Below are 17,363 nucleotides of genomic sequence, written 5' to 3' on the forward strand. Positions count from 1 at the left end.
AAATACATCGGAACCCTTCAGTGCCTGCAATGTCTTACCCGGCAAGTCGTTCAAACACTCCATACAGTATGTCATATTTGTAGGACTTTGCAAAGCTTGTTAGTCGGACCCTAATATATGGCAATAACAACCCCCCCCCCCCAAACAGCGGGGGATACACAGGGTAATAGTCAGTCTGGATTTGGATTAACAATTTGTTTGTAATTAGACTGTAAGCTCCTCGGGGCAGGGACTCCTCTTCCTTTATGTTACTTTTATGTCTGAAGCACTTATTCCCATGACCTGTTATTTATATTATCTGTTATTTATTTGATTACCACATGTATTACTACTGTGAAGCGCTATGTACATTAATGGCGCTATATAAATAAAGACATACAATACCATACAGTATGTCATATTTGTAGGACTTTGCAAAGCTTGATAGAATAACAGCCACCCCACGCAGCGGGGGATTCCCAGTCTGGATTTGGATTAACAATTTGGTTGTACATACAACAGTTTACAGTTATATCACAAAAGAGAGTTAGTTAAAAATGTGTAAAAACACTTCAAAGCATTTGGTAACTATAAGGACATTAAAATAGAAACTAAATGAAAAAAAATATGTCTGGGTTATAATTAAATGCATTACTTTCAGTGCCATTAGTTCACTTTGTCTCTGGGTGAGACTGCCCTTTAATGAATTAAAATGAACAAATCTTACCTGAAGGATGTCGCATCATACATCCGACATGACCCTTTGCCGCCACACACCTTACTGCCCCATTTCAAACATGTCTTATCTATGAGGGCCCCAAAATATATTGGGGCTGGAATTCCAGCTACAAAGAGATAGCATAATTATTAGGAAGAATAATGTCTGTCCAGGGTACTTTATTGTATGATAATATTGAATACATGGATGGGGAAAATCACATTTCTTCAAACGGAAGGCATTTTTAGCAAACATTATAATGATCGCACAATAATATTATATATTAACTCTTACCTATGGTTCTCATGATTAACGTATAGAAACCCACGGAAAGGGATTTTAATTCTGGGCTGACTGACCTAGAAAACACATCAAAAAGCTACAGTACTTAGAAAAGAAGATTTTAAGACCTACAGCAGGGGTGCTCAACGGGGTCCCCAAGACACCCCAACAGGTCAGGTTTTCAGGATATCCAATCAGGACTGATTGAGCCACTTGTGTTGAAGCAGGGACTGATTGAGCCACCTGTGTTGAAGCAGGGACAGATTGAGCCACATATGCTGAAGCAGGGATATCCTTAAAACCTGACCTGTTGGGGTGGGGCTTGAGGACTGAAGTTGAGCTCCCGGCCTACAGTAATTGGCCCATCCAATCTGTCAATTTTCCCGTAGTGAAACAACAGACCTAATTAGAAACATGGCTTTCTTTCACATTGAGGCTGTCATTGTCAGAGAGGTTTGAATTGCAATGCCATACTAGCCTGTACCTCCTCGTTGGGAGCATAGTCTGTAAATGCATAATAATGATTATATCTAAGTAAATCACCTGCATTTTCACGTTTATGTTTTACAATGAATTCCTAAACGGTTTCTACGAAGTCTCCGGTTCCAGCCACATTATAATATATATCTTTCTAAAATGCTGTTTAATTGGTGAATGACAACCACAAGCTATAATGACCAGGAAAAGTGTAGTAACTAGAACAGTACATAGTGACAAAGCCACACACAAAGTTTATTTTCAGTTCCCTGTTGTAATGCCGGTCCCAGGTATAATAAGTCTATTTTTAGGTTTAGTGCACTTGCTACGAGAATCTCAGGTAGACAGGGTTAAGGCGGCTCACTTATTGCACAAGACGGATAAATTAAGACACTAAAAGACACCAAAAATGATGCACACCAACTCAAAATATTCATAATTGTAAGAAACTTGTTGTATATTAGCTCCTGCTTTGGTTCCTTTAAAGAACTCAAAATGTATCACCGCGACGTTCTGCCACTGCGATGCTAAATCATTCTTTTACTCTTGGAGGTCCTCATCATTATCTTGGGACACTGCCTCCGAGTGCTGGGGACGAGCCTAGCTCCATTGAGATGAATCTTGACTTGTACGGGAGTTTTTCCCGTCACAGTGCCCTAATCTGTAATATTGCAGTTTAATGAGTAACTTCCATAGTGTTTATTGCTTCCCATACCAGGGAAAGTGCACTTATTAAAAGAAACAATTGACTTACCAGAGGAGGATAGTGATGATCGGAGGAATCCCTGATGTGTATAGAAATGTGGAGATGGCTTGTGAGATGATATAGTAAGTGAACATTGTAGAGCAATGTTCTCCTTTTGGGCACGTTCCCAAAGTCGCTGAAACATTTTCCGGTGGGGAGCCTGTTGCTTCAATACAACTACAGTTGTGATAAACCTAAATACAGTATTGTGAGTTACAGTACAAAAGCACCAGAACTATTTACTGGCACATGCTTAAGTTACTAAATAATACCCAATCGGTATATTTTGAACAGAACAATATATACAATACCACTTGCAGTACAGTATTTCAGAATCATAAACATATTTATCCACTAACTGTAGGGAGAGGGTTGCGGTAGCACTGGAAGATAAAACACCCCAAACATATCTTCCTATATTTTTATATTTACCAACCAGGTTCCTTTCTTTATGAAATCAAAATCAGAAGTTCTCTGGCTCATTGACCATACTGGTCTTTAATCTGGTAGCCACCAGTTCCCAAGACAATAATCTTTACATGTGGGTCTTCGTTGGACAGCTAAAGTTGTTGACTTCCATTTCTATCCTGATTAAACTATTGGTAATGACAATGCCATTTGCTGCTTAATACTATGGTTAATTGCCAGGTCATACATAGGACTGAAAGGTGCCAAGGTAAAGCTGCATGGAAGGACTTTACAATCGAACACTCAAAAAAATGACTTTTTGGTTATTATTTTTGCATTTATTGTATCCATCTGCTAAATGGAGAACCTTCTAAATGGCGTGTGCGTGTGTGCGTGTGTGCGTGTGTGCGTGTGCGTGCGTGTGTGTAGGTATCTGTGCCGTGTTAGCCGAGCTTAATAATCAAAAATGAATAGACAATACCGTTCTGTGGCTAGCAAAATGCTTTTATTTGTGCGAGCTTTCGAGATACACTGATCTCTTCTTCCGGCGGTGTTACAATGAAGAAAAGAAAGAAAAGATTTATTGCTTTATCCATTGTAACATTGCCGGAAGAAGAGATCAGTGTATCTCGAAAGCTCGCACAAATAAAAGCATTTCGTTCGATACAGAACGGTATAATCTATTTATTTTTTAATAAAAAAAATATATATATATATACACGTTAGGGTGACCAGTTATTTTTAGCATCGGTGTTTTTCCAGACAAAATTATGAAAATTATTATATTTTGACTTTTTTACTCTGAATTCCACCGCACATTATCCACTCTGGGGTTTGGCTACATTAGCTACATATTTACTTGTACTGTATTCTCATATTTCATTCTATGCTCTATTATTATTCTTATTCATTCATTTGTATTTATTTATACTGTACTGTACTCACAACCCTACAGACACATATCCATGGGGAACCCCCTAACAATCCAATAACATCCCCCCACTTCTCTTTGCGTGCACCTCACAAACTATATCTTCAGGCAATAAACAAATATGTATACAGCAGTGCGGCCAACTTCAGTCCTCAATGGCCGCCAACAGGTCAGGTTTTAGGGATATCCCTGCTTCAGCACAGGTGGCTCAAAGACTCGCGCCATCTGTGCTGAAGCAGGAATGACCTGAAAACCTGACCTGTTGGTGGCCCTTGAGGACTGGAGTTGCCCGCCCCCCCCTGTATTACTGTAATTAAAGTAATACTTCTTCACAAATGGGAAGTGTAATCTTACTGTGTCCTTTCCTGCTCCTTGTGAAGATACACATCCAGCAAAACACGCGGACATGTACGTGATCCCGTTTCCGCCACACACCGGATCCCACTGTTTGGGGGAACATCGGCAGTCAGAGTTGCAGGAAGAAAATAACGCTCTGTCTTGAAAATTATCCTGTTTGCTCCTAAATTCAAACGAGAGAGAAAAAATGTGGAATTTAATTGGGAACCTGCATGCAGCCCATGAGTTTGTCCTGCAATAATAACTTTGTTTCTTTAAACGTATATTATTAAAGATCTTCACTAGTGCTTTCATGCTTTTATTAAATGCTGATATGAAAGATGCCTTTTTTCCAGTAAAGAATAAAGTTAAGAGAGACTAAGTTTAGTTTTCTTGTACACTATACAAACGAACAACATACAGCTCAACCCCCTTATAACGCTGTGCTTGGGGTCCAAAGAATCACATCGCGCTATAAGCAGATTGCGTTAGAAATAATGTACAATTGTATGCATTGTACAATAAAGTATTTAAGACACCAATAATCGTGTTGTAAAGTATTCATAAATACGAAAATTGGGAGCCACACTTGCATCGCGTTATATGCGGACTCGCGTTGTAACGGATCGCGTTATAACGGGGTTGAGCTGTATATTTAGCTCTAAATAAATGAGTGCATGGTTTACTTAGTTCAGGAGTAGCCAAGTCCTCAAAGGCCACAACAGGACAGGTTTTAAGGATATCCCTGCTTCACCATAGGTGGGTCAGTCAGTGGCTGAGCCACCCTTGAGTTAGTCTATTTTAGTTATAAAAATAATTTATAATTTGAACTTAAACTGGATATTTAAATGGCCAATGTTTCATTCTGGTTTAAGTCTCATTTGAGCCACTGCAATGCTGTATTAGACGTGTACCTTATTTGTATAAATAGGTATGATATACAGGCACAGGCGGGGTGCAGCCCTTTGTATTTGAACATTGGGTTGGACAAAATTAAAATGATGATTTATTTTTAGGTCAGACATCTCCTTTAAAAAACATTGTTTGTAAATAATACTTTATCTATATTACTATCTTAGTTTCTTGTTTTTTTAAGAAAGCCTTTATCCTTACAATTGGCAAGTTTGAGCTTTAACTTCCTAATAAATTTCCACTCATGCGGTGAATATTTCCTGATCACATAATAGATATTAGACAATATTTTATGACTTTCTACTCGCTGATTTACATGCTTTAATAGTTCATCTCTATCTTGGCTCAAAAATAGTAGCAATGTGTTACTTGCCATTACTATGGTAGAAGGAGCAGCTCAGTGAGTAAAGACACTGACTGGCACTGAGTGTGAGGCAGGGGAACCTGGGAGAAGGAGCAGCTCAGTGAGTAAAGACACTGACTGGCACTGAGTGTGAGGCAGGGGAACCTGGGAGAAGGAGCGGCTCAGTGAGTAAAGACACTGACTGGCACTGAGTTTGCAGCAGGGGACAAATATACAAAAAGTGATAGTGCGCAGCTAATAACGTGGTGATGTGATAAAATACATAAATGTGAATATAGAATATATTAAACAATAGTGATGACCTTGTAGGTGTAAAATCACAAATGATGCGTCTGCAGTCTTTCTTGGGGGGTGGCTCAACACCCCTGGGACTAGAGAAACAGAGAAAAGACAAGGCGCACAACGCACATAGTGAAGTACAGTTTAAAAAGTTAGTTTTACTAGAAGATAATAAGTGCTGCGTACATCAAAAAGTATAAAATCAAGCATTTGTTAAGTGGGGTTACCACAGGGAACAGCTGGACTCGTCAGGCTTCATCCACTATCAGAAGAGGAACCGGAGACCAGCGATCATCTGACCAGGTAGGTGAAGGGGGGGGGGGCCCTCTGGATCCGTGGAGGGCACTCGCTCCGTTTCTGGATGCTGAGATGTTAAATCCGCAGTGTGTATATACATACAGTCCCAAAGAAGCGTGCAGTCTGCTCTGTTGTTGCCTTAAGTGTCTTCAGAAATCCCCGGATCCTCTCTGGGGGAGGAACAGTGCGCTAATACACTCCTCAGTCCCGCGGAAGCAGCTGCAGGTGGGTGCGCGTGTACACACAGGAAGCGCGCTGTTCCTCTTCTGATAGTGGATGAAGCCTGACGAGTCCAGCTGTTCCCTCTGTGGTAACCCCACTTAACAAAGGCTTGATTTTATACTTTTTGATGTACGCAGAACTTATTATCTTCTAGTAAAACTATCTTTTTAAACTGTACTTCACTATGTGCGTTGTGCGCCTTGTCTTTTCTCTGTTTCTCTTGCAGCACGGGAACCTGGTTCAATTCCTGGTGTTGACTGCTTGTGACCTTGGGCCTGCAAAATGTCTCTGTAAAGCGCTACGTAAAACCTAGCAGCGCTATACAAGAACATGCTATTATTATAACAAAACGATCTCTTATATGTACTTCACTTTTTTGAATTTGTAATAAGAAATTCGTCGGAACCAATTAGAGTACTGTATGTGTATCACAGTCACAGTATGTGTGTCACAGTCACTGTATGTGTATCACAGTCACAGTATGTGTGTCACAGTCACTGTATGTGTATCACAGACCCAGTATGTGTATCACAGTCACTGTATGTGTATCACAGACCCAGTATGTGTATCACTGTCACAGTATGTGTATCACAGTCACAGTATGTGTATCACAGTCACTGTATGTGTATCACAGACCCAGTATGTATGTCGCAGTCACAGTATGTGTATCACAGACCCAGTATGTGTATCACAGTCACAGTATGTGTATCACAGTCACTGTATGTGTATCACAGACCCAGTATGTGTGTCACAGTCACAGTATGTGTATCACAGTCACAGTATGTGTGTCACAGTCACAGTATGTGTATCACAGTCACAGTATGTGTATCACAATCACAGTATGTGTATCACAGTCACAGTATGTGTATCACAGTCACAGTATGTGTATCACAGTCACAGTATGTGTATCACAGTCACTGTATGTGTATCACAGTCACTGTATGCGTATCACAGTCACTGTATGCGTATCACAGTCACAGTATGCGTATCACAGTCACTGTATGCGTATCACAGTCACAGTATGTGTATCACAGTCACAGTATGTGTATCACAGACCCAGTATGTGTATCACAGTCACAGTATGTGTATCACAGTCACTGTATGTGTATCACAGACCCAGTATGTGTGTCACAGTCACAGTATGTGTATCACAGTCACAGTATGTGTGTCACAGTCACAGTATGTGTATCACAGTCACAGTATGTGTATCACAATCACAGTATGTGTATCACAGTATGTGTATCACAGTCACAGTATGTGTATCACAGTCACAGTATGTGTATCACAGTCACAGTATGCGTATCACAGTCACTGTATGCGTATCACAGTCACTGTATGCGTATCACAGTCACAGTATGTGTATCACAGTCACTGTATGTGTATCACAGTCACAGTATGTGTATCACAGTCACTGTATGCGTATCACAGTCACTGTATGTGTATCACAGTCACAGTATGTGTATCACAGTCTCTGTATGCGTATCACAGACCCAGTATGTGTATCAGAGTCACTGTATGTGTATCACAGACCCAGTATGTGTATCACAGTCACAGTATGTGTATCACAGTCACTGTATGCGTATCACAGTCACAGTATGTGTATCACAGTCACAGTATGTGTATCACAGTCACTGTATGCGTATCACAGACCCAGTATGTGTATCAGAGTCACTGTATGTGTATCACAGACCCAGTATGTGTATCACAGTCACAGTATGTGTATCACAGTCACTGTATGCGTATCACAGACCCAGTATGTGTATCAGAGTAACTGTATGCGTATCACAGACCCAGTATGTGTATCAGAGTCACTGTATGCGTATCACAGTCACTGTATGCGTATCACAGTCACAGTATGTGTATCACAGTCACAGTATGCGTATCACAGTCACAGTATGTGTATCACAGTCACAGTATGTGTATCACAGTCACATTATGTGTATCACAGTCACTGTATGTGTATCACAGTCACAGTATGTGTATCACAGTCACAGTATGTGTATCACAGTCACTGTATGTGTATCACAGTCACAGTATGTGTATCACAGTCACAGTATGTGTATCACAGTCACTGTATGTGTATCACAGTCACTGTATGTGTATCACAGTCACAGTATGTGTATCACAGTCACTGTATGTGTATCACAGTCACTGTATGTGTATCACAGACCCAGTATGTGTGTCACAGTCACAGTGGGTACAATTCCGTTCCACGGGTGTGGTGTGTGTGGAGGTTAGAATAGTCACATACCCGTCATATGTCACAGTTATTCCTGCAACATCAGTGTTCTCGCAGCCAATCAGAAACACAGAAAGAGAAAGTAAAAAAGCCAGGAGGGATGTTACACACGACAGCTTGGAAGCTCCAAGAATTCCCAATTTGAACTTCTTCATAAACAGGCCTCCCAAGAATACTCCTAAAACTGCAGCCGGCAGCGTAGTTACTCCTAGAAAACAGGACATGCTTTGCATGAGACACCAGAACATTTGTGAATCAAGGAAGCACTCACTAAGCTCCGTTATTAAGTAACTTAACCCAATGGTTCTCAACTCCAGCCCTGAAGATCCCCCTCCCTCACCCCAGCTGGCCAGGTTATCAGGATATCCCTGCTTCAGCACAGGTGGCTCAGTCTTTGACATTACATTTGTTAAGTCATACCTAAACATGGGCTTGCTCACATTCAGGCCCTCAAATACTCATTTACAGGGTTTGAATGTGTGGAACACCATGTTACGCCTTATTTAACTAACATAGCGTGTTCTCTCCCCCCCCCTCTTTCCTCCCCCTCTTCCCCCCCACCCCCGCTCCCTCCCTTTACCACCCCCCCTCCCCTTATTCCAGGGTCTGGATCGGTAATACTAAAAACTTACTTATCGTCACGTTATTGGGAGATAATTCAATGTGATGCTACATTAAACGAAAGGAGATCCAGAAACAGGAAAAAACGGAGCACAGCAGTTCCAAAAAAATCTAGGGCTTAGGCAATATATATGATTAAAAAATAGCTTTTTATTATTAGGCAGACATCATTGTACTATAACATGCAAACTCTGACACGTTTCGCACTTAAAATAGAGCTTTGTCAAAGATAGCGCAAAACGCGTCAGAGTTTGCAAGTTATACGACCATGATGTCTGCCTAATAATAAAAGCTATTTTAAGCCCCAGATTTTTTGGAACTGCTGTGCCCCGTTTTTTCCTGTTTCTGGATCTCCTTCTGTTTACCTCCTGGCTAGACGCTCGCTTCATAGGACATTACCAACCGGAATTGTGAGTAATATTATCTTATAAATGAAGAGGAACACATATGCTCTATGGGGACTTGCCTATTCATAGGATATACAGTATTGAAGTGCAGTTGTTGTTGTTTTTTTTTTTTTAATCAATGACGACTGTTGGTTCTTTAAATACTCCACACAAGGCATCTCCTGTATCCCTTCAATGAGCCCAGCAAGCAAGCTTACCTTCTAACTCACTGGTTTATTAGATTATGGTCCTCTCTCTAATTAGAGACTTATTATACATATGCATGCAAGCAGTCATCCTTAACTCAGATGCACTGATATTGTGAGATTTATTTCTCTATTTTGCTGGTTATGCTACATTAAGTTCACATTAAGCTTACGCTGATGAGATATCGTTTATTGTTTTTACAAATATTTAGCTTTGAAAATATGCTCATTTGCATGGCATTACCCAGAATCCCTGGCTGCAGGGGGAGCACTGTTTGCTAAGCGATAATGGGTGTTGCAGACATGTGAATGCACCACAAGTGGTATTTATATTTACATGTTAACACACAGGAACACAATGTCCCTTCCTCTTTTAGGTACCGTCACATCATGAGCCTGATTTAATAGAGCTTTGTGGATATAATGTATGTGTCATAATGTGACATTAAATCAGGGCTCATATTATCCTTTAAAGATACAGTACACCATTAGTCTTAACGTGGAGTTAAGTTAGGTCAATATCACGTTTAGGCCCAGATCCACAAAATGGTGCTACGGTTTAGCGCACCTTTATTCCCATGAATAAGAGCTGAATGGTGCTGAAGCTTAGCACCCTTGTGTGGATCTGGGCAAACACACTGTATACATTATTTAACACCTATCTTTCTTTATTTCCCCCCTTATAAATCTCATAGCAATCATTTCATACAAGAATGTAGTACGCTAACCAACTAAAAATAGAACAAGCAAGATAGGAATGAATGGGCAGGAGGTTACCCCTTTTTGTTTTTTATGACTTGGGCAGGCACAATAGGCCCCTACAATGGAACAAAGATAACTAACAACAAACTGGAGGAATAAGGCCACATCTTTAATCGATGTACGACACAAATTATTACTGGACCCTAGACTGTCCGTACCATGTGGAGAACGCCCAGCGTTGGTGAAGTTCGTGACCCCTGCTGCTCGGATGTAAAGTATCACCCACCTAGAGGAACACTCCCAAACACCAACGGTCCTACACAAGCTGAACACCGATTACTGACTGGACGATATGCCCGATCTTGATACTACAACAACCACCCCACCATTTGTGACAAGCAACAAAGTCTAATGTCTCGTACATTGTTAATCTCTCTCTCACTCTTTTTCTGTAATGTATATTATATATAATCAACTTACTCTTTTCACACATGAATACATGTTACACATTTATACATCGTTCTTATTTGTATTTTTTTATATATATACATAACAAACAACAATATACACAGCAAACCAACAGCGACAAGGAGACGGCCGGTGGAACCGCTCTCTTCAGGGGCACACGGTGCGTGGCAAATCTCCCGCCTCCTTCACCCTATTCCACTAAATACTCCACCTCTACAACTATGATCCCTTGACCGCAGCCACTACATTGACCGGTAGGCACCCAGCCCACCCAGTATTGCCGCCCTTTGCCTGACTGTTACGGGCTATTCTTTTTTGTTGAGCATTGCAGGTTGTTGCTGTAAGTTATCACAATAATCGATATATACGGAATTTATTAGAAAATTCAGAAGATGTAAGTAAGCAAATTTCATTTTGCTAATGCAATCTAAATTGGGATAATTCATGTTTTTTTTGTTGTGATATGTAATTTTTGTTCATGTTCCTTGAGGAGCAGGCTGACTGTGTTTCTTGCCCTCCCAACCAGTGCTTGATTCCCCACTTACCAGTCATAAAGTTGGCTTTCGAGATGGATAAGCCATACTGCTGCTCCATGTACTTGGGTTTGTAGGTAACGAATCCAATATGGCTGCTCATTTGCAGGAGTACAATGAGCATAAACAAGACATAGATTCGGCTCCCAAACAATTTTTTCAAGGCGATGAAAAAACCTGAAATGGAATAATAATAATGAACTGCGCACCGCTAAAGAACAAAGGACCGTAGTATAACATCTATATACACAAAGGACAGGGCAGGACTGCGGATTTAAGACTTATTGGCAAACGTGCAAAAGCAATGAGTGAGAGCGTGTATGTAATGTTTAATGTAGTTATCATTAACCATCACATAATACATTTTGGAGGCTGGAATTTACTGATCATTCTTTGGGGCTGGGGCGCCTTTGTAGAGATGAGAAAAACCTGGTGTGAGAAATATGGACCTGCCAGAACCCTACATTCCATAACCAAAACCCTTAAGATCTTTAGGACCAAAACCCCAAAAATTATTTAGAACCAAAACCAGTGCCCATCTCAAGTAGTTTCTCGGCATATCTTTTTAATTTTTTATTTTTTTTTTAACTATTTTACGTTTTTCATCTATATTATTTTAGTTTCCTAATTATTTTTGTGATTCTATACTTATTTTAAGCATTTTTCATGCTTTATATTATTATGCCATTTTAGCATTATTAATGCTCATTCATTTAACCATCATTTACCAAAAAATTCCAAAACCAAAACTGAAACCAAACAAATGGTGTTTTGCAAGCGTTGAGTTTGAGAAATTGACACGCGACACCATATAATAATACTGTGCCCTTACCTTTCATAGTTGGTTTTTCATGAGGTTGACTTCTAGATTTCAATTTCTCCTCCTCTTCCACTTTCATTTTGCAGCTCTCGTGGGGACTTTCTATCTCTGTGCCTGGCTTATTCAGGCTCTTGGGCAGGAAACAGAATGGCACGGCTGCCAACAAGCTAATTACTCCCGCTATTAGAAACCCCAACCACCAAGCACCAACCCAGCGGGTATCCTGTGGGGTAATCGTTACACGATCTGGAATGGAAAAGATGTTGTGGTTATGTATATAACCCCTGGTGTGCCAGTTGAACCTGCAAAACAGTAGCAGATAGAGGAATGAACCTCAATTTCGGCACTACTAGCCTAATAGACAAGCGGGCATCACGCAGAGGCAACAATATTAACCCTATCCATACCGGAGTCCAGAACTTTAAACACCAAACAAGCTGTAGCTGTAATGAGTAATGCACCTAAGGCAATCCCATAGAACAGGGATAGGCTGACCACGGCGATCGTGAGGTCCCCCGACGGGAACCAGCAGACCCCCGAAATGCCGGACAAATCCCCTAGTGATGAACAATGTAGCAGCAAACAGTTCAATGAATGGGGTACTCAAAAATTAATTCTCAGGTGAGTTGAAGACATTCGGTATACAGCAGCGTGCATCCACAGGTAAGCAAGCAGGATAGAAGAATAAAACTGAGAGCACAGCAAAAAGGTGGGGAAGTGGAGGCCAATGAAAAAATAACGAAAAACTTTATTGAAACATAACCTAATTAAAAAGAGAAACCTCTAACGCGTTTCTCGCTAGGGGCGCTTTATAATTTGAGAAACGCGTTAGAGATTTCTCTTTTTAATTAGGTTATGTTTCAATAAAGTTTTTTGTTATTTTTTCATTGGCCTCCAGTTCCCCACCTTTTTGCTGTGCTCTCAGTTTTTTTCTTCTATTCTGAACCTGCAACACATTGCTTTGATACTCAAGGGATTCATTTATTTTCCCTGCCAAAGGGGCAAGTGATCCAATGCTTTGCTATGGAGGTGGCAAAACATATAAGTAAGTCCTACTTTATGTTGATTTTAGTTAATCAATTTTCATCAAAGCAGAAGCCATTTGAAATGTTGAAGTTTTGCATGAATGATAATGTACACAGGCTGTGTGTTAGAACGCAGATGGTAATGTACACAGGCTGTGTGCTGTAACGCAGATGGTAATGTACACAGGCTGTGTGCTGTAACGCAGATGATAATGTACACAGGCTGTGTGTTGTAACGCAGATGATAATGTACACAGGCTGTGTGTTGGAACGCAGAGGATAATGTACACAGGCTGTGTGTTGTAACGCAGATGATAATGTACACAGGCTGTGTGTTGGAACGCAGAGGATAATGTACACAGGCTGTGTGTTGGAACGCAGATGATAATGTACACAGGCTGTGTGTTGGAACGCAGATGATAATGTACACAGGCTGTGTATTGGAACACAGATGATAATGTACACAGGCTGTGTGTTGGAACGCAGATGTTAATGTACACAGGCTGTGTGCTGTAACGCAGATGATAATGTACACAGGCTGTGTGTTGTAACGCAGATGATAATGTACACAGGCTGTGTGTTGGAACGCAGAGGATAATGTACACAGGCTGTGTGTTTGAACGCAGATGATAATGTACACAGGCTGTGTGTTGGAACGCAGATGATAATGTACACAGGCTGTGTATTGTAACAGATGATAATGTACACAGGCTGTGTGTTGGAACGCAGATGATAATGTACACAGGCTGTGTGCTGTAACGCAGATGATAATGCGCAGAGCTCTATGTTTACCAGAGAACCCGATGTTTTATCCTCTGTACTACATACAGTATGTATAGGGTAAAAAGCAATGAAAAAAGATCTCGGATTCCAGTTTAACCGAAAAATGCTCTAGCCTTTAAAAAATTGCACAGGTAGTAATGTACAGTATAGTGATACAATGATTTATCTTACCTATATCTACAAACCCAATATCAACATAGAGTCTCGCACACAAGGATCCCAGCATAAAACCAACCATCGGCCCGCTAATTGCCACGGTATGCACAATAGCTGTGAAAGTCATAAAATAAGTGAACAAGGGTTAAAGAATGCAGTTTGACCAACATATTCCGGATGAAAAAATGTGACTTCCCAACATTTAATCTCATGATTATTACTGTGACCCAAAAGAGCACTTAAACAGTTTGTACGAATTAATTACACAATATGAGGCCTGTCTCTAAGTGATGTACAGTATATATACAGGCATACCCGCTTTAAGGACTCTCACTTTAAGTACACACGCGATTAAGGACATATCGCCCAATAGGCAAATGGCAGCTCCCGCATGTGCCTGTCAGCACGTCCTGAACAGCAATACCGGCTCCCTACCTGTACCGAAGCTGTGCGCAAGCGGGGAGACTATAGAGCCTGTTACACATGCGTTATTTACATCAGTTATGCGCGTATAGGACGATTGCAGTATAGTACATGCATCGATAAGTGGGGAAAAGGTAGTGCTTCACTTTAATTACATTTTCGCTTTACATACATGCTCCGGTCCCATTGCGTACGCTAATGCGGGATATGCCTGTAGACTCGTTTCAACTGTGTATGACCATAATATATTTTGTACAGTATGTACTTGTCTTCAAACCAATATTATTTCTGCAAAATATATGTTTAGTAAGATAACGGAGGAGTACGTTTCTAAAGGGAGAGGAAAGCGGGGTACTAGTACATTCAAGGAACATAAATGGAAGGTTACTGATGGCATTCCCACTTCTTTCCCCCAAGCTATTACAAGCATTTCACAATGCAGTGCTGAAGACTTTGTATTACATATTATTGATGCGCCTCAATACTGAATAGAGCCGGGGTGGCCAACTCCAGTCCTAAAGAGCAACTAACAGGTCAGATGTTCAGGATATCTCTGCTTCAGCGCAGGTGGCTCAATCAGTGGCTCAGTCAAAGAGTGCACCACCTGTGCTGAAGCAGGACTATCCTGAACATCTGCTCTTGAGGACTGGAGTCGGCCGCCCCTGGAATAGAGTTATATTTTTCCTCAATGAGACTTTCTCTCTCTCTTTGGGGTCTATGCAGTAAGCGGCGAAAAGGCACTTTTCGCCAGTTTCTCACCAAAAATGCCTGCTAGATTCAGTAAGCAGTGAGAAGCTGGTGAGAACAGAAAAAATCGCCGTTTTTTTTTGCCGACATTTTTTTTCCGGCAGATGCGCGGCGAAAAGCCACTTTTCACCACTTTTTTAAACTCGCTGAATTTTAGTATCCCCGATCAGCTTCTCACCATTCTAGAATTGAGAATTCCTCTCCAAATCGTCCCGGCACAAAAAGTTGTCAAGAAGCTGGGGAGGAGCGGCGATACGGGACTTAGAAAAAATCAGGCCCTTTTCCTGCCTGGGATTGATGCCGGGGGTCTCCGGAGCTGATACCCATTAATATCAGCACCGGAGACCCCCGGCATGCATCCAATGCCGGAAAAATGCATTTAGAACCCATTTCATTACCTTAGTGGCTAACCACTAAGGCAATGAAGGGGTTAACCACCTATGCCAGGCTTATTGTGGGTAGCGGGGGTGGGTGAAGGGGGTATTTGGTCTTTGGTGGGTGTTTAGGCCTTGAGAGGGGACTGCGGGTGGTGTTAACCCCTTCATTACCTTACCGGTTAATACCGCTAAGGTAATGAAGGGGTTAACCCCCTCCTGCTACCCACCCGCAAGGTCTAATTACCCATCCTTGGGGCTAATACCCCCTTCACCCACCCCCGCTATCCACATTAAAAACTCTACACACTATAGCCCCACTACCCACCTTCTAGGCCATCAATAAAGATTACTACATCAAATACACCCCCCCTCTTCTGCCCCCTAACACATACAGTACAGTAATGGGCAAAATTACTATTATCCATATATGAATAATAATGCATTTGCCCATTAAAAATACAATAAGCATAATAAATAAAATAAATACATCTTGCACGCACCCCTGCCAGGCACCCACGATGAAGGCCATCCTCATCCTCACCTCGTCCCTGCCCTCCGGTGCTGAAAAAAATACACAAGAATAAAAAGCGACAATCTAATGTCCCCATACCCCGTAATCACCTTAGCGGTTAGTAACCGCTAGAGTAATTAAGGGGTTAACCCACCCTCACCCACTACCCACTACCCACCTAGGAGGCCTAACCACCCTCTCCCACTACCTACCTGGGAGGCCTACCCACCCTTGGGGACAATACCCCCTCCCCCCCCCCCCACTACCAACAATAAAAACACTACACAGAACAGCCCCACTACCCACCTCCTAGGCTCCACAATAAACATTACCATATTTAATAAACAATATACATCCCACACAACCCCTGTTCCCCCCCCATAAAAACATTATTTATTATTTTACATATAAGATTAATACCCCTGGCCTACGGTAGTCCCCGGTGGTCCCGACGGGTGTCCGCCGGCCCCACAGTGCACCAGAGGGGGGTTCCCACTGGGTCTGGGGGTCTCCGGGTGGTCCTCGCTAGGCACCGTGGGCCTCCATGTGGTCCCCGTGGGCCACAATGGGGTCCACGGTGAGCCCGTGAGTGTCTGGAGGTCCCTGGGTCAACCCCACAGGTGTCTGGGGACCCTCGGGTGGTTCCCACTAGGGTCTTGGGCCCTCGGGTTGTCCTTGCGGGCCCGTGGGGCCCTCACAGCTGTGGGGCCTCTGATTCTTCCCCGCAAGTGTCCCCCTTGGGTAAGCAGGTGGTGCATTTGGGTGTCCGGGGGTCCTCAGGTGGTCTCCATAGGTCCCCGCAGACCTAAGGTACCAACCCTGTATGTAAAAAATATAAAACATGTCCTACATTTAAATAAATCAACCCTCCCCCCTCACCACCAAACACATACAGTACAGTAATGTGCAAAATAACTATTATCCAGATATGAATAATAGATTATTTGCCCATTATTAAACACATAAACCAGCATAAATAAAGTAAATAAATACAGTTCTACTTACCACAGCAATATGATGTATGTCCTCATCAGGATAAGCAGCTCCCTGTCCTTTGTTGCCACAAAAATACATTGCAAATACATTCTAATGTCCCCTAACCCCTTAATTACATTACTGGTTAATAACCGTAAACATAATTAAGGGGTTAACCCACCCTGTCCCGATACCCACCCACGAGGCCTAACCACCCTTCCCAGGCAACTACCCCCACCCTTCACCCATTCATTTGTACAGTGGCTTCATCATGCCAATATATAATATATATATATATATATATATAATATGGGCATGATTAACCAATATAAATAATAATAATAATAACATGTTTTTGTATAGCGCTGCTAGTTATAAGTAGCGCTTTACAGAGACATTTTGCAGGCACAGGTCCCTGCCCCGTGGAGCTTACAATCTAGG

The 17,363-nt window shown here is 41.7% G+C and overlaps 1 protein-coding gene across 4 annotated transcripts in view; it reads right to left on the reverse strand.

Moving 5' to 3' along the window:
* Positions 1 to 17,363, reverse strand: part of LOC142496285 (solute carrier organic anion transporter family member 1C1-like) — a 39,438-nt gene that overhangs the window by 2,422 nt on the left and 19,653 nt on the right. For all 4 annotated transcript variants that reach the window (XM_075602945.1, XM_075602943.1, XM_075602944.1 and 1 more), the window contains 8 exons: positions 13,905 to 14,003; positions 11,938 to 12,171; positions 11,118 to 11,282; positions 8,202 to 8,397; positions 3,895 to 4,060; positions 2,211 to 2,395; positions 992 to 1,056; positions 707 to 824 (listed from right to left, as the gene is read on the reverse strand). In XM_075602945.1, coding sequence (XP_075459060.1) covers positions 707 to 824; positions 992 to 1,056; positions 2,211 to 2,395; positions 3,895 to 4,060; positions 8,202 to 8,397; positions 11,118 to 11,282; positions 11,938 to 12,171; positions 13,905 to 14,003 — 1,228 coding nt within the window. The remainder of the gene's footprint in view (positions 1 to 706; positions 825 to 991; positions 1,057 to 2,210; positions 2,396 to 3,894; positions 4,061 to 8,201; positions 8,398 to 11,117; positions 11,283 to 11,937; positions 12,172 to 13,904; positions 14,004 to 17,363) is intronic.

The sequence above is a fragment of the Ascaphus truei genome, chromosome 5 (genome assembly GCF_040206685.1).
Source record: "Ascaphus truei isolate aAscTru1 chromosome 5, aAscTru1.hap1, whole genome shotgun sequence".
Classification (NCBI taxonomy): domain Eukaryota; kingdom Metazoa; phylum Chordata; class Amphibia; order Anura; family Ascaphidae; genus Ascaphus; species Ascaphus truei.